The 19,087-nt window shown below is 42.8% G+C and overlaps 1 protein-coding gene across 1 annotated transcript; it reads left to right on the top strand.

Moving 5' to 3' along the window:
• Positions 1-4,826: 4,826 nt before the first annotated feature.
• On the top strand, positions 4,827-18,278 carry LOC137528367 (serine protease 23-like). The gene is made up of 3 exons (XM_068249660.1): positions 4,827-4,909; positions 6,305-6,493; positions 13,393-18,278. The coding sequence occupies exon 3, from the start codon at positions 13,403-13,405 to the stop codon at positions 14,450-14,452; it is 1,050 nt and encodes a 349-aa protein (XP_068105761.1). The 5' UTR covers positions 4,827-4,909; positions 6,305-6,493; positions 13,393-13,402; the 3' UTR covers positions 14,453-18,278.
• The last annotated feature ends 809 nt before the right edge of the window (positions 18,279-19,087 follow it).

Below are 19,087 nucleotides of genomic sequence, written 5' to 3' on the forward strand. Positions count from 1 at the left end.
ACCTTACTGTAAATGCATTTTAACAGTAAACATAAGAAAAAAAATAAATGAAAAAATTCATTATTTGTCAGATTTCGGCCATTATAGTTTTAAAATAAAACATGCCTCCATAATTAAAACCCACGTATTGTATTTGCCTATTTGTCACGGTTATTTCACCGTTTAAATGATGTCCCTATCACAATGTATCGCGACAATATTTTATTTGGAAATAAAATAGCATTTTTTCCGTTTTGCATCCATCACTATTTACAAGCTTATAAAAAAAAATAGAGAAATATTTCATCTTTACATAGATATTTAAAAAGTTTAGACCCTTAGGTAAATATTTGTGTTTTTTTTTTTATAGTAATGTTTTTGGTTTTTTTTATTAAACATTTTATGTGGGCATTTTTGGGAGGGTGGGATATAAATAGTGTTTTATTTGGGGAAATATTTGTGTATTGTAATGTTTTTTTACTTTTACTTGTAGTTTTACTTTTTGGCCACAAGATGGCAATCTTGAGTTTGTTTACATGACGTCACTCTAAGCGTACAATGTACGCTTAGAGGGACATAGCTTCAGAAAAAGCGTAGCTTCCGAGAGAAGCTGTCGCTTTTTCAGCGGGGGAGAGGAATCAGTGATCGGGCACCATAGCCCGATTCACTGATTGCCTGGCTAACGAACCGCGGGCCAGGAGCGCGCGTCCTGGAGGCATAAATGGTTAAAGGGGCCACTTGACAACCCCCCCCCCCCCCCTTCAAAGAAATCCTCAGGTCCAAGAAAGTAATCTCCTCTGTGCTGAAGGAGTATGTCAGTTCAATATTATCCACAGAGCGACGTGGCGCCAGTAATCCGAGGTGCAGACAGGTGTATGTCGAGCACGCACCGCTTCTATCCATGTCCCCGCCACATGATGGTAATACCTCCAATTAAAGCAGAAACAATTCTGGGTCCAGACCAATTCCATCATATCAATGAGGAATTAACTCCATCCAGGGAGGGACAGGTCTCTCTCAAATAAAAATCAACATCCAATCCACAAAACGAGCTGCGATCACAATCCTGGCTTCCCCATAAGGGTATAGGATTTCCCTGTAAAAAGATCTGTATATAGTGCAATAATGCTTAATTTGAACCACCCAGTGATTCACTCCAGAAAGTTGTGCAGAGAGAGGCCTCCACCCGAAACATAAAGGAAACAGGGATTTTTTTGCACCCCCTTAGTGAGTCTCACTCACCAGATCCTTTCTTGTATATTAAGCATATCAGCCCTCCAGCCTGGGCAACGCCACTTTAAAAACCTTCAGATATAAAAAGCGGGACTCGCATAGCATAAAACCTTTTACATTTATTGCTAAAAGACTGCATAAAAGAATCTGCGTACCAGATATTAGTTCACAAGCGCTTATCTATAGGTGCCAGTACCGCCGCGGTCGGATCCCGCTGCACGCCACAGTCCCCGCTTGACCTACTTCCTGCTTGCGTTCCGCGTGACTCCTAGGCTCCGCCCCTACGCGTTTCGTCATGTGACTCATCAGGGGCCAAGGGGGTGCTAAAAATCCCCCGTTTCCTTTGTTTCGGGCGGAGGCCTCTCTCTGCACAACTTTCTGGAGTGACTCACTGGGTGGTTCAAATTAAGCATTATTGCACTATATACAGATCTTTTTACAGGGAAATCCGATACCCTTATGGGGAAGCCAGGATTGTGATCGCAGCTCGTTTTGTGGATTGGATCGTTATTGGAGAGTGTGTGTGCTCGGGTGAAGTCTGCGGATCCCCTATCTATATTGGTGGCATCTGTGCTATATATATCTATTGATTAAGTGTTGTGGAGCGCAGTCCTTTTGCCTTTTGGGGTATTGTTAATAAAAATCAACAGCTTGGAGGTCCACCTGTTGTTGGGGATAGAGAGACTCCAAGTCTATCCCCACCAGGAGGGCCCCTGGGGGCACAGCCTTCTTGGGTAGAACTCGGAGGGCATCCCTTGTGTTCTGGAAAAAGGATGAAGACTGCAGGTTGGACTGAAGGCAGGCAGCATAGGTCAGCCATACTAAAGTGACCACGAGCAGTTTCTTAATTCCAATCTGATGCCTGAGACTCCAGCACATGCACTACTGTACACTCCTCTTGAATTCCTTTGGTTGGCAGTGATGGTGTTCTGATACTCCTAAGCTCTGTCATAGAGCATACCCATTACCCCAGCTTGCTGCAGAAGTGGCAGCATTCTGGAGATTATCACACTGATATATCTTGTTTTGTTACTGAATTATTGCTTGGTTTGCTCTTCAAGCATGTCATTTGTCCATGATTAAAGGTGGCCACTAACGATCCAATTTCTAGCGAAAAATCGTTCGAGCGATCAGATAATTCTGATCAGAAGAAAAATCGTTCACTACACCATCAAAGAACCAATCTTTGCACCTATCTATCACAACCAACAAGAAAATCCAAATTTTGATTTGATTTGTTGAAAATCCAATCGAACGACTATTTTTATAATTGTTCTTAATCGATTGTGCCCATCAACTGACATTATTTACATCCAATCCGATCAGAATTTCTGATCGCTCGAACGATTTTTCGCTAGAAATTGGATCGTTAGTGGCCACCTTAAAGGGATACTGTAGGGGGGTCGGGGGAAAATGAGCTGAACTTACCCGGGGCTTCTAATGGTCCCCCGCAGACATCCTGTGTTGGCGCAGCCACTCCCCAATGCTCCGGCCCCGCCTCCAGTTCACTTCTGGATTTTCTGACTTTAAAGTCAGAAAACCACTGTGCCTGCGTTGTCGTGTCCTCGCTCCCGCTGATGTCACCAGGAGTGTACTGCGCAGACACAGACCATACTGGGCCTGCGCTGTGCGCTCTTGATGACATCAGCGTGATCGAGGACACGGCAACGCAGGCACAGTGGTTTTGTGACTTTAAAGTCAGAAATTCCCGAAGTGAACCGGAGGCGGGACCGGAGCATCGGTGAGCGGCTGCGCGGGCACAGGATGTCTGCGGGGGACCATTAGAAGCCCCGGGTAAGTTCAGCTCATTTTCCCCCGACCCCCCTACAGTATCCCTTTAAGATGAAAGAGAGACAATTCTGACAAATCATATTGGCCGTCTCACCACATTTAGCTCTGATGGAGTAGACCGGCTGTTGGTGCTAGTCATTTGCATTCACTTGCCTAGATTCCATGCCAGGTAAGACTGTGTCCGGTTGGACTCACTACTTTGTCATTAGTCTCATTCACTTTAGATTGAAGTCAAGTTGGCATTTCCCTCTGTTCTGTCAGTGCTAACGCTGACACATGATTGATATAGGCAGTATTCCTTTTACTGGCTGCCAAGAGAACGTTCAGTTCTCATTAGTCTGCAGCTGGCAATGTGGCATACATCCTGATGTCCAAGTGTTTTATACCCTCCTCTATAGTGTTTTAGGGGCATTGATATCTCTCTCATCTCTGGTATACAGTCATAATTGTACCTGTATTCTTATAGTCTAGCAGTTTTGGTCCTCTATTGTTACAGGAATCTAGGGGGTTGTATGACAGTATTCTTCATAGTTTTTCGTTTTTGGACCTGTATTCTTCTGGGTTTCTACTGTTTTTTTTATTTATCTTTGTAGCTCTGGTAGAGGGTAAAGCTTAGCACTAGTAAATGCGTGACCTACATTTATGAAAGGTTTTTATTTTCAGAGTCACTAATAAAGAAGAACACATGAAACTCTAGAACAGGAGATCATGAATGCCACAATGAAAATCAGAGACGCCCATGTGAACTTAATCAGTTTAAACACACAATGTTCATGCTTGACTGAAAAGTACCCTTCAGTGGCGTAGCAATAGGGGTTGCAGAGGTAGTGACCGCATCGGGGTCCTTGGGTCAAAGGGGCCCTCTCTCAAACATATTATTAGCTCTCTATTGGCCCTGTATTGGTAATAATCACTTCTATAGATTATTTAAATAATAGTAATCATTAACAAACTGTTTCCCATCCCCTACTTGCACCTCTGACACTGTTGTTGTACTTTACAGGTTTTGGTGAGCCGTATCAATTGTTATGTATAGTGCTTGGGGGCCCCATGTAAAATTTGCACTGGGGCCCATAGCGCCTTAGCTACGCCAGTGGTAACCGTTATCATGATACACCATATAGCGTAGGGGCAAATAGTAAATCTGAAGCATTTCTCTCATAGTAAAAGCATTGGCCATGTATGGTAATTAGCTTACAGTGGAAAGAAAGTACTGGTAAGTTACCAAAGATTTATTTAGAAAGGAATATGAAGACGGCCATCTTTATTTATTTTGTCTAACTGCCATGCTGAAGTAGTCTGTAAAAAGAATATCTGGAACAAGCATACAGCCAATGAAGTCAGAACACCTGATCTGTAAAGTCAGTTATTAGAGTATTTTAGGCCTATAATAAGAATTTGGTCCAGACAAGTTGAATTCGTAACGACGCAGTCCTTATTACTTTATTACACTTTACATTTTGAAAGTATTGTAGATCTCTGTGAGGTAAATGTAGGTCAGAATAGTAAAAACTGTCTGCCAGGGAGGTAATGGTAAAACAAGGTTTAGTTATGTAAATATGATTTCTGGTGATTACAAAACTTGCTTAGTTTTCTCAAGGCTAGATTTACATTTATCGCCTAATTTATGCATTACTAACTGCCATTTTCACTCAGAGACACATGTGCAAGACTTCAGTTAGCAGGTGAGTTGGATTTATCCCTCTCCTCATGTTCACGGTGTACTGCATTCCTGTCGTGCAGGATCTTGTCCGCTCTCCACTCCCCCAGCTCACCTTGATTACTGAAAGGAGTGTGATGGGTGGGGGCCATTAAACATGAGGCAGAACATTCTGTCTTAAATAGAAAGTGGGACACACTTTCGCTGAATGGGACCTACATGCTAGAAACTACCTGTCGGTACTAGGTAAGCATGAGTTTTAACTGCTTTGCTTTTTGGGTGGAGGAAGAAGTAAATAGATGTTGATTAATAATTGAAAGTGGAAGTAAGATACTCTGAAGCTTTAACTGGGCAAGGCTCATGCTACTTTTGAAGAACATGAAACATAATGCTGTCATGTTTATTGATTCATTAGTATTTATTCTGCAATACCAAACTATGCTGATAGGAAATTCATCCAAGCAGATCTTGTTGAGTAAAAAGGGCAAACAATCAGTTTATTGAAAATCCTGGGAAAAATAAATGTGCTATAATTTAAGTGGAGTTACTATTATTATTACATTTCATTGAAACTTTAACATGTAGATGAAAAAACTCCAGCATTTTGTGAAATTGCTGAATTTCCAGCAGGTTTACTGTGAATACAGAGCTCATCTGGAAAGTCTGGGAAATTCTTACAAATTACACAACATGTAACTAGTTAATAATATATCACTGGGTAAACCTGAACAGAAGGAAAGGTGTTCTGTGATTCCTTTGAAAGGACTGGAGGAAAAAAAACAAAAAAAAACAGTAAGCCAGTGACAGGTGGAATGCATTTTATGAGCTAACTAGTGATTACTTTCTCTGCACAACTTAATTCCAAGTAATGTTCACTTCAGTCCTGGTTATTATCTCTAATTACTGCCATAAGCTGTCTTGTTTAGAAAGGCAACAGACCAGTAGGCATTGCTCATGTCAGGGAGAAACTGTTAACACTATTAACAGAACAATGGAGTAAAAGAAGTCAGTAAAGTCCGGTTTCAATACACTGGAGCAAATGTTTGCTCTTGCATGGTGCATAAAGACCTTGTATTCTATATTCTGTGCATGTCGAGCTGGAAGCTGGGTGGAGTAATGTGAACAACGGCAGCTTTGTGAGCTGACAATAATTTATAAGGTCTGAGATCTGGTGCTTTCTACGGGGGGAGTGCCTTCCTGAGTTCACTTTTACTAAGATGGGGTATAGGCCGAATGTTCTGACTGCGCTAAATTGAAGTGCACACCTATAATTTTTAAGACTACTTTTTTTTTTTAACTTTGATGTAAATAGTTGAGAAGTTTAGATGACATTTCGATGGTCTGTTCTGGACTCTGGCAAAGGGCTGGAAATGTCACGTTACTACTGAAGCTGTCTAATGTCATGTCGTTCTACTAACTTCTTCCAAATGCCATATGTCATCATGCTAAATGATGAATTTATAGCTATCCTGTTTTTTTATGTGCTGTTAGTCTATTGTTGAGAAATGTCTAACCCCATATTAGAAAGTTACTGTGCATTTTCTAACTGTATCCAATGCATAATTTGTCCCATGCTTCTGTTTAAAGACTGAAACGTCTCTCTGACCTCACTGCCTTCTAAAATGTCATACTGGGTTTCAGGCATTCGTTGCTGGCTGTCAGACCATGCAACTGTGTAGGCTGTGCCCCTGAACTGTTGCCTCAATAAGTCTTGGAGAAGCACTGGGAAAGCATGTGCCATCTATTATCTGCTTTGTGACAAAGTCATCTTGATTGGTCCTATCACAGGATGAAGGACAAAAGCTATTAATGCTGCAGCCTGTCATACAGGTAAGGAAGCCTTTCACTTATTTTTGGAGGAAAATGAGTGTGCTTGAATTGCCTAAAGATCAAAAATAAGCTAAAAGGTTAACATTTAATTTCATTTTTGATTCTTTTTTGAGGGCAAGAGAGAGAACAAAATGACTAGTGGTACCGTTATATAGAGGGAAACATGTATCTGTAACAGGCTACACTTATTTATTGCCTAAGGCTTGATTATAAACCGCAAAACAATCAGAGCTGCATTGTCTGATGTCTGTACCGCATTGTCTATATGTCCCTCTGCATAAAAGAGCATCTGTTTGTCATGTCTCGATGTGCCTATTAAGGTAAATATGGAGGATAAAAGCAAACCTTAATGTAAAATAAACGATGAAATAAACAATTGTATCTACTTTATAGTCCTACTCCTAAATAGGACTTTCGTATAGTCCCAGTTTTATATTGTTTTTAAAAGGTTCAGGTTTAAAAGTAAGTTTAATGTTGTATTGTCTCTCCTGAATGACACAATCTTTTAATCTTTCATAGCTACAATCCTGAAATACGGACTTTTTGTTTATCTGTTCCCTGCACTCAGGAGTTGTTCTCTGCCAGGCAAGAGTTTTGTGGCTTACAATAAGTAAGAGTAAAGTCTCATACACATGCTAGATGAGTCTCAGCATAGGAGGTTGGATTGGGCCATCTCTACCAAGAAACTAGATTGTGTACAGTAGTCCCAACGTGCATTGTTCTCCTCCTTACACCACCTCTCCATTGCAACGTCCCACCTCCCCGCCACATAGCAAAAATACATTTTTCTAGCCTATAGTCCACTAAAGAGAAAGTGTACTTGAATTCTCTAATCATTACAGTGAGGGAAAATAAAAAAGGAACATAGCTTAGTTCTACCTAGGATTGTGACTGTGACATGCACATGCTTATCTCATCATGTCACTTCAGGTACAATTTAGAGATTCTGTTTATGGATGAAAAGTGATAAAAGCAAATGTCAGACAGAAACAAATATTAAATATGGAATATACAACCATTGTTGTCAACATTGGTAAGACACCATTCAAACTACATCCTCTGCCCTGCATTTTGACAGTCTGGACAGTGACTAGAAACAGACGAGTTATAATTATTTATTATTGTTGATGATTTTTACAGTCACAGTGCCATAATCTTTTGTTGTACTGTACAGAGTAAGGGCTGGTTCACTCTACAAGAGCTTTTCTAAGCCCTTTGGGATTTTAAAAGCGCCTGCTAATGTTATCCTATGTGTGTGTTCTCACTGGAGCAATGTGATTTTGTAAAAATCCCTCATAGCATTGCATTAGCAAAAGCTTTTCAAATCTCTAGCACTTAACCACTTGAGGACCGCCCCCAGCCGATGGGCGGCGGCAAAGACCGGGCCTAAACGACCGCACAACGCCCATCGGCGGGGGCGGAATCAGAGGTGGCTGTGCGGCGATCGCGTCTTTGACGCGATCATCGCCGATAATAGGCTCCGCCCACCCTGCTCGGAAACCCGCCGGCCAATCAGCAGCGCCGGCAGGTTTCAAACTGCGCGATCCGGCCAATCAGAGTGTATAATACACTTTGTTATTTTAACAAAGTGTATTATACTGACTGCCTCCTCCGCTGATGGTCACTCGTCGTGCGACCATCAGAGAGGACGGCAGCCCTGCTAAGTATAACAAAACACACCTTTAGCTACACAGACCCCCCGATCGCCCACCCCAGCCCTCAGAACCCCCCTGACCACCCCAGCACACCACTGTTAGCACCCAATCACCCCCATAAAAACCCATCAATCACTCCCTGTCACTATCTAGCGACGCTATCCCCTATGTTAGGTCCCTAACTGCCCCCTAGGGTCCCCTGATCACCCCCCCTACCCTCAGTTCCCCCCCAGACCACCCCCCTGTATACTGTATACATTTGTATACAGCTGCCTTACCCACTGATCACCTGTCTATCACCTGCCTATCACCTCTTGTCACCACCACCCATCAGAGCAGACCCTAAACTGTCCCTTGGGGGCACCTGATCACCCACCCAGACCCTCAGATTGCCCTCAGACCCCCCCTCCTGATTACCTCCCCAGTGCATTGTTTACATCTATTCTCCCCTGTAATCCCTCACTGATCTCCTATCGTCACCCCGTGTCTGCCACCCACCCACAGATCAGGACCCAGTCTTCCCCGTGCGGGCACCTAATCAACCCCCACACCCTCAGATCGCCCTCAGACCCCCCCCCCCCCCCCCCAATCACCTTCCCAGTGCATTGCATTTGATTGTGCTGTAATTGTATTTGATTGTGCTGACATTCAATTTGATTGTGCTGACATTCAATTTGATTGTGCTGACATTCTATTTGATTGTGCTGTAATTGTATTTGATTGTCCCGTGATTGGCTTTGATTGTCCTGTGATTGGCTTTGATTGTCCCGTGATTGGCTTTGATTGCCCTGTGATTGGCTTTGATTGGCTTTGATTGTCCCGTGATCAGCTTTGATTGTCCCGTGATTGGTTTGATTGCCCTGTGATTGGCCTGTGATTGGCTTTGATTGGCCTGTGATTGGCTTTGATTGTCCCGTGATTGGCTTTGATTGTGCCGTGATTGGTTTGATTGCCCTGTGATTGGCCTGTGATTGGCTTTGATTGGCCTGTGATTGGCTTTGATTGTCCCGTGATTTGCTTTGATTGTCCCGTGAATTGAGTGCCCTGTGATTGCCTTTGATTGTCCTGTGATTGTTTCCTATTGCCTCTGATTCCCCACTCGCCACCACCCCCCTGTCACTATCCTAGTGATCTAAAAACAGTGATCAGTGAAAACTGTCACTTTTTTAGTATCACTAGTGTTAGCAGTTAGGCCAGTTAGCTAGGCCCCTTTGTAAGTGTCAGTGCTCAGCCCACTGCACCACAGTCACTAATTAGCGTCATCACTGTCGCTAATCAACATTGGTACTATATAGTATCTGTAAGTGATCATTACTGATCGCAGTCAGATCTATTAGGGTCACTAGGATCCACAAAAAACGCAGTGTTTGCCCGATCAGGCCTGATTGTTCGCCTGCACTTGCGTTCAGCCCGCCCCAACGCAGTGACAGAATTTTTTTTTCTGATCACTGCAAAAAACACTGTACAATAGCTGTGACACTGTAAACATCAGTTTTTTTGTTTTTGTTTTTTTTTATCAAAACTCAGTGACTACAGCTTTCTACCTCTCAAATACTCCCTTTTGCTAGGTAGGTGCTCTTTTTTTCTGGGTAGTTTCAGAGGGATACCCTCTAAATTTAGCAGTCCACCATGGCAAGAAAGGGGTATTCCGATGATGAGGTTCTCAGGTACATGGCCCAGTCGGATGAGCACGATTGGGACGCCTCATTCGACGAATCTTCCGGGTCAGAGTTTGAACCTGAATTGAGAAGTGGCTCACCGACCGATAGTGATGACGAGGTTGAGGTCCCGGCTAGAGCCAGGCGTACCACACACCATGTTGTTGGACCGCAGGTGGTGCAGGATCGGCCTCAAGGGCAGCAGAGTGGTGTTCGTGCTGGTCTGAGATTTCATGGTGGGGCAGGCACCAGCAGCACAACATCTCCTGGACCTAGAACCAGTACTTCCGTAGACACTGGTGAAGTGGCGAGCACCAGCATGGAAGTTGAAACTGGTTCGGTGGCACGTGCAGTAAGATCCCAGTCGCAGCCACCAAGAAGACGGCCCGTACTACCCATAGTTTACCAGAGGTGCTGGCAAACCCAAATTGGCAATCCCCTGATTCCGCCGCACCCGTACTCCCCCCCCTTTCACCGCCCAGTCTGGAGTCCAGGTGGAGACAGATAATCTAGGATCGGCCCTAGACTTTTTCTATCTGTTCTTCACCCAGGATCTCTTAGACTTAATTGTGGCAGAGACCATCCGTAAGGCCACACAATATATAACCGCCAATTCGGAAAAATTCCTTGCCCAGCCTTTTCGGTGGAAACCAGTCCAAGTTTCCGAAATTAAAATTTTTTTGGGCCTTCTCCTTCACACGGGACTAGTAAAGCAGAATGTGTTGCGGTCTTATTGGTCTACGGACCCAGCATATCATGTTCCCCTGTACTCTGCTGCCATGTCCAGGACACGATTTGAGAACATCCTGCGCTTCCTGCACTTCAGTAACAACGAAACCTGTCATCGAAGTGACCACCCTGCTTTTGACCGGCTCCACAAAATTCGACCCCTTATAGACCACCTGTCATCCAGATTTGCAGATACTTATACCCCTGACCAGGACATCTGCGTAGACGAGTCCCTCATACGTTTTACCGGGCGCCTTCGCATCAAACAGTACATCCCAAGCAAGCGTGCCCGGTATGGGGTGAAACTGTATAAGCTCTGTGAAAGGGCTACAGGCTATACATCTTATTTTAGAGTCTATGAGGGAAAAGACTCAAAATTGGAGCCGGTCGGATGCCCTGACTACCTGGGGAGCAGTGGAAAGGTTGTGTAGGACTTGGTGTCACCCTTGTTCCAGAAGGGGTACCATCTTTTTGTGGACAATTATTACACAAGTGTGGCCCTCTTTCAGCACTTAAAAATAGAAAAAATCTGATGCTGTGGCACCGTGCGGCCTAGTCGCCGGGCCTTCCCCCAACGGCTCATTACCACCAGACTTGAACGGGGGTAGAGGGCCGCCTTGTGTGCTGATGACCTGCTCGCGGTGAAATGGAAGGACAAGAGGGAGGTTTACTTCCTGTCCACCATTCACGCAGACACGACAGTTGAAATTCAACGGCGAACTGAGGTCATTGAAAAACCCCTTGTCGTCCACGAGTATAATACTAACATGGGAGGGGTGGACTTCAATGACCAGAGGTTAGCGCCCTATTTAGTTGCCCGAAAAACAAGACACTGGTATAAAAAAGTGTCTTTTTACCTTATTCAATTGGCAATTTACAACAGCTTTGTTCTCTACAGTAAGGCTGGGAGAACTGGATCGTTTATTCAATTTCATAAACAGATCGTGATGGAACTCCTGTATCCAGGAGGTGCCGTGGCCCAACCCCAAGATGCAACTAGCCGGCTGCATGGAAGGCATTATGCCTATCCAATTCCGAGTACCCCAGGTCACCGAATCCGAAGAAAACGTTGTCGTGTCTGCAGCAGGGCTGGAATAAGGCGTGACACCACTGTTTATTGTCCCACCTGTCCTGACCAGCCTGGCCTATGCCTAGGGGAGTGTTTTGAGAGGTACCACGAGCAGGTACTCTATTAGAGAGTAGGGAACTCCAGACACAGCGGTAGGCACACAAGGGTCTCTCAGTGCTATTTCACACTGCTGCGATGCGGTATGGCAAAATGCCAAGCGAAAGCCACACTTTGCGCCCCCCCCCCCCCCCCCCCCCTACGCCGGAAGTGCTTGACTAAACGTTAATGCATGCCTACGTTACTGCGTGGCTTCTGTGGCAATATCGATCGGCCCGGAAGTCATGTTAGTCTATGGCGACGCAGTTCATTACTAGGCCGAATTCTACTCTTGTGGTATTGCCTAAAGGTCTGTTTTGGACGATACGGTGCAGCAGGCTCGACCCTCCGGATATGTCAATATGCAGTGTGAAACCAAACATCGGGTTTCCAGAGACCCTAATACACAGGGCTGCCAGAAACCTCTCCTTTCACTTGGGACAAATTGCGTAATGTACTTCGCCACAACTCACAAAATGTCATTTTCCGCTAACTTGTGACAAAAAATACAATTTTCTAAGAACTCACCATGGCCCTCATGGAATACCTTAGCGTGTATTCTTTCCAAAATGGGGTCATTTGTGGGGTTTGTTAACTGTCCTGGCAAGTGGGGGGGGGGGGGGGGGGGTGCTAAATTGTAAGCACCCCTGTAAAGCCGGAAGGTTCTCATTGGACTTTGGGCCCCTTAGCACAGTTAGGGTGCAAAAAAGTGCCACACATGTGGTATTTCCGTACTCAGTAGAAGTAGTATAATGTGTTTTGTGGTGTATTTTTACATATACCCATGTTGGGTGGGAGAAATATCTCTGTAAATGACAATTTTTTTACACACAATTGTCCATTTACAGAGATATTTCTCCCACCCAGCATGGGTATGTCTAAAAATACACCCCAAAACACATTAAACTACTTCTCCCGAGTGCGGCGATACCACATGTGTGGCACTTTTTTGCACTTTTTTGCACCCTAACTGCGCTAAGGGGCCCAAAGGCCCAAAAATCTGTTGGTTCTGTCAGTTTTATACTACTTACTGTAAGTTACAGCAACATAGGAGAAAAGTAATTTATGGCTCTTTTTACTCTGGAAGAAACATACTTTTTATTTGTTTGTGTTTACATATATTTTACATTTTAAGATTTTCGCAACAGAGGTCCATTAAGGTCACTGAGGGGTGCAGGAGAGCAGTGCCATATGACTGAGAAGATTAGACTTAAAATGAGTTGTTTATGCCCTTATTTTTAAGAGCAACTCATACCTGAATGCGTCAGATTAGCAATTATGTATGGTTCTGCTCTTCTAGGCTGGCAAGATATACTCCTTGCAAATTGTGCTCTTAAGTATTCAGCAGTTGAAAGCATTTGCCCTAAAACAAAAATATTTGTAACGAAAATGTACATTCCACAAGGACTGACATGCTTTCAGGCTGTTGCATTAAGTTCAGGCTCTGGTTATTTTATCACCTGTATTCTAAGCTTCCTGAAACCGATCCTGAGCTGATCTGTTATATGAGATGTGTCCTTATTGCAGTGCACTGAGGTAGTAAGAGAGCCAGAGTACTTGAATATATCTCATCCTGGGCACTGTGACATAATAATGCTTACAGTAGTACCTTATTGATTGCAGCAGACACATGGTTGTGCCATATGCTAAATTGCTTACTTGTTTTATTTTTCCCTTCTCGTTTTCCTGCAGTGGCACTAATATGATGATCCTCTGGCATTCATCAATTGCATTTGTATGCTTGGCTGCCCTGGGTATTGCCTCTTCTGATTTACCAGTCTTGGAGCTAGCGACTGAACAGATACTCAATTTATCTCTGTCTCATTTTACGGCAGCTGGCACTCCAGAGTTCAGTACAGTCTGCAGAGAGCAGTGTGTATGGCGTGAATCTCAGCCAGAAGCCTTTGACACGGCACATCAACTTGACTATGAGACTGCTTTTTCCAATGGCAGCCGAATGCTGACAACTGTAAGAGTGAGAGTGCCTGAGGGTAGCAGCATACGCTCACAAGAGAGGAATGTAAAAGCAAAGCGTATCCGGAGGCAAATTTATGGGCCAGACGTTCGCTTTTCTATCAGTCGTCACTATCTGAGAGATTTTCCTTTTGCTTCTGCTGTTCGCGTGTCCACAGGCTGCACTGGTGTTCTGGTGACTAAGCGCCATGTCTTAACAGCTGCTCACTGTATCCATGATGGTCGTGACTATGTACAAGGAGCGCGCAAATTGCGGGTTGGCTTCCTGGGACCAGGACCCCGGCCTACTATGCGGTGGGTGCGTGTTAAAAGCACAAAGGTACCGCGAGCATGGATTGGAGCCCCTACAGAACTAAGCATGGATTATGATTATGCTTTGCTAGAACTTCGACGTCCACAGTCGCACCCTCACATGAACCTAGCAGCCTCTCCGCCATTGCAGGATCTTGCTGGAGGACGTGTTCACTTTTCAGGATTTGACAGTGACAGACCTGGAGAGCTGGTTTACCGATCATGCAAAGTGCAGGAGCAGACTACTCACTTACTCTATCAGCATTGTGATGCCCGTCCTGGTGCTAGTGGCTCTGGGGTCTATGGGAGATTACTTCACAGGGGCCGCTGGAAGAGGAAAGTCATTGGAGTTTTCTCTGGGCATCAGTGGGTGGAAGTGTCTGGAGAGTCACGAGAATATAATGTTGCAGTTAGACTGACACCTCCAAAATATGCTCAGATTTGCTATTGGATACGTGGAGCCAATGCTACTTGTCATGATGAATAAACAGGAGCATGGCATGAAAGTATGAATGCCATGTTATAAATCTGGCAATCAACACAAAAGTGTGTTAAATAATGGTAGATGGTAAATGACACTGGTAAAAGTGCAATCTCACTGAAAAGATGCAACCTTCTCAGCTGATTACCACTTTTATACATTTGGCAATCTGAAATATTCCCTTATTTTAGAAAACAATAGCAGCATGTTCTGGTGAATAAACCCCTTAGCGTTAATATGCATGGTCACCTTTATAGGCAGAGATTGTTCACACAATTCTTTTAATTTTCCAGGTTTACCCCAAGAAAAACATGAAAGGTGCATTCACACTGCACCAGTTGCATTGCAGACAATTCCATGGACCTGTGCAGATCTCTACATTGTAATGGATTGCGTTATTCTAATTTGCTGCATGCAGGCTTTGAATTAAAGAGAAACTGTAACGACATTTGTAGAAGGCAGTCAATTATCCAGGATACCCACTTTTACGTTGACTATCCTGGTTTCAGAACCAGAAACACTTCCTTTTTCTATATATTGCTGTTTATTGGTATGTAGCCCCTCCTGTCCACTGAGGCTTAGCCTAGGCCAGAGTTTCTCAAACCTGTCTATGTGACTCCCCAATGGTGCATGTTTTGCAGGCAACTGCTCCTATACACAGGTGGGATAATTAGTGTCTCGGCTACATGGAATCCACCTAGCCGAGACACTAATTACATCTCCTGTGCAGGGTGAGGCTGCCTGCAAAACATGCACCGTTGGGGAGTCACAAGGACAGCTTTGAGAAACACTGTCCTAGGCTGTTTATTAGGCAAAATTCCCACCCCCAGTTGCACTGGCTTCAGAACTCTTGGTAAATGAAGAGTAAATGATCACTTGCCAGTGCTGAAGAGGTTGCCAACTGTGATACATTTTTAAGTAAATCAGGTAAAGAAAAGTTTTTCCATTGGGCAAACAGAATAAGAAATGTATAAATTAATATTGTAAAAATTAAGCAATTTTTATGAATTATATTATTTTGACTACAGTTCTTCTTTAAAGAGGAACTTTAGTGAAATGGGGGAAAAAAATAAAACAATACATTGCAAAGTTCCGCGTCAAAAAATAGAGAGATCAAGAAATGATTGATATTTGCCATGTCGTTTGTTTATATTGTTTGATCCACAATCAGCCTGCATGTAATCATCTTTACTACAGGCATGCTAATTATCTATAATCATCTATAACCACACCCCCTAATAATGTGCTAGGCTAAGGGAGATACTAGATGCTTGGCAGTTGGAAACTGTTATTTCCCACAATGCAACGAGGTTTACAGGCAAGAAACTGTCAGGACCATGGTCATGACATCACACTGTGGGAGGGGTTTCACCACAATATCAGCCATACAGACCCCTCCTAAGGATCTATTTAAGAAAAGATAAAGATTTCTCATGGGAAAAGGGGTACTGATTGGGATGAAGTTCAATATTTGGTTACAGTTCCTCTTTAATGTGTAACATGCGCATTGTCCGTTGCTGTTCACGCGCATTAAAATGCATGCGTTATGCAACACACACAGTGTGAATCCAGCTGAATTGCGACATGAGGGTTAATCAGTAAATGCAAAACAGTGCCAAGCTGTAAGTTCAGTCATTTGCATCAAAACAAAAATCTTACAAAACCATTAGTTATAATTTGCATAAATTCTAGATTTAGTTTAAAGATTTCATCCCATACTTCAAAGCGATGGTGTCAGAAGATCAGAGCCATGTTAACCACCAAAAAAAGTCTATTACACTTAAAGCAACACAACACACCTAAAATGAAAAGGTAGTTTAAACAAATGAATGTATTTCTGATATCTAAAGTATTTTAAAACACTGCAATGTGCACTTTATGTTGAAATTAATATATTGTATGTATTTTATGAAACATGTGTGTATTTTTCTTTGTGCAGCTTATTATTCTTACCTTAAACTCTAGATGTGTTAATCTACTGGTATTCCTTACAATAGCTAACCATTGTGGCGTCAATAAAGCAATGATAATTGAGCTGATATATATACTGAATAAGTTACAAAGAGTTGCTCTAGTTAAAACTATTTGAAGTTTTGAGTTAATGGAGACAGGTTGAATTATCTACCAAAATCATATAGCCCTAATGCATACCTCTAAACTTTCCGAGATAAGAAAGAGGGACACCAATAACACACGCCCCTGCAACACCTCTAGTAAGACCACTGTCACACCCCTCGTCATGCTGCATACCATGAAGAATTTATCAGCAAATTGTGCAGTTTTATAACTGAAACCACAATGGTCCTTTCTATCATCATTACTTTGCCTTTGTATGAACATCTGAAAGTGAGACATACAGAGTATATCAATTGCCATCAAAGGAATGGAAATAAAGTTTAGTCTTTTAAACACATTTTCTAGCAGAAAAATACATATATTTATTTATATCTGTACATCCATTCTGAAAGAGGGACAAATGAATAGGTAAGAGGGACAGGGATCTTTGGTTCCCAAAAAAGGGACCATCCTTCCAAAAAGATCCCTACATGTAAACAGCCATCTGTCATTCACTGACTCCTTCAGCTTAAAATAAAGCCACTGACTGATTTCACTATCACCACCATCTTAAATAACACATCGGTAGAAAGAAGAATAAGCTTAAAATGTAAAGTCCCCAAAGTTCAAGCAAGTTAGGCTTTAATGTATTTTAGTGTGTATGGAAGTTGCTTAGGAAGCTATGTGCTTAGGACATTTTGTGCTGTTGGTATGACACTGGAATAAAGTGTTTTATATATGTCACAGCATCTTTATTGGGTGTACTATAATAACTTCCCATTCTTCTTTACATGCAATAATATACTGATCAGGTTGGGGTGCTTACCCACTTAAGGCTATTCTTTTTTTACACTGGGGTCTAATAATCAGTGACATTATATATGGATGTGTGGCACCAGCATTTTGTGAATTGTATTAGTTCCCAGAGATAAAGCTGTCTACTGACGTAGTCTCTTTCTCTCCTCAGTAAATAAAGTCCCTTATAATCTCCCTTCCTCAAACACATCTGTGAAAATAGGTCGAAGTGCCAAACTATAGCTCATGTACACTGGGCCATTGCAACTAAATCACTGTCTCAGTAAGGACTGGTCTCGCCACTTTTGGTGAAGCTGGGAAGACTTTCTTCCATACACATCATGTCCACCATAACGTGTAACAAAACAGGCACTGAAATTCCCATAGTTTCACAGTGCACAGCTGTCTGAGTTCCAATGTATGCCCGCTTTCCTTTTTCTAGGTTTTCTTGGCACATGACCATTTTCCCTCAATCAACTATCTGGCTATGATGTTCCTCAGCTCATATGTTCACTGTTCATGCACTCCTCTTTGAGGGGTACCTAGGCAAGCAGAAAACCGACCACACATTTAATCAAATACTATTTCTACTGTGGTATGATAATGTTTTAGCCCTTTCTCTGCAAACTAACCATTTATGTTTTACACTGGGGAACCTGTTTCTCAAGTGTAATTGTTCATCTTAGTTCAAACCCTCTAAACTCCATGCTTCTGAGACAGAGAATTTTATGCTGATAAACTTCAACACCTCTGAAAGAACTGGTATACTGTAGCAGTTACTTTGGCAGACGTTCTGCATTGTGTCATTAAAGAGAACCTGAACTGAAAATAAAAAGTTAAAATAACCATACACAGGTTATACTTACCTCCTGTGTAGTCTACTACTCAATCTCTTTCTCCTCTCCTGAGTCCCATTTGTCTACTGTGATCATCAACGGACTCCTCCGGCCTCCATTTTAAAAATCACCATTACCCCATAACAGCTTCCTGGCCAGCACACTGTTAAACTGTAATATCACCCACTTGAGCCATAGGGAAACATGGACATTACCTTTTACATTCAGTTGTAACTGACAACTGCTGATATATAACTGACAGCTACTGATATATAACTGACAGCAACTGGTATATTTCAGTTCTGACAAAATATTGTCAGAACTGAAAGGGATCACTGTAAGAAGTAAATGGTGAGCCTCTGAGAGAAACTGATGGTGAGGTAAGTATGTAATATTCATTTGCAGCTACGTCATGTGTTTATTTTAAATAATTGTACTCACTTCAGGTTCCCTTTAAGGCTGTGCTAGAAAGACAAAAGAGTTTATAGTCTGTGCCTATGGGCTGTAGAAAATAGTCCATGTCAGCTGTAGGTATCAAGCTCAAGAGGAATAATAGCATAATCTAAGCTCTATTCCATGACTCATTTGCCATCAATTGCTCATTGTCCCTATTTAGTGTACTCCTTTTACACTGTGCCCAATATTATTTTGCCATTGTATGTGCCTTTATTACCTGTACCCCATAATACTGTACTCACATGTCATGGTTTTACATTGCAATTTTGCTTCATTACACTTTGCTGACAGGTCATGTTTCTCCTTTTTCTCATATGTTTCCATATAATTTTTACCCAACAGTCTGTATGCATCCATTTCACTGTGCACCCCAATTATGTACTGTAGTCTCTGCCATCCATATGGAATTTGGAGAAGCACTGTGCTGAATAAACAGTCACCTGCTCTAGTGAATCTTCCTCAGCCACTGATGACCTCTTGCTTCTCAAGCACAGTGGTC

This window comes from Hyperolius riggenbachi, chromosome 8 (assembly GCF_040937935.1).
Source record: "Hyperolius riggenbachi isolate aHypRig1 chromosome 8, aHypRig1.pri, whole genome shotgun sequence".
Lineage (NCBI taxonomy): Eukaryota > Metazoa > Chordata > Amphibia > Anura > Hyperoliidae > Hyperolius > Hyperolius riggenbachi.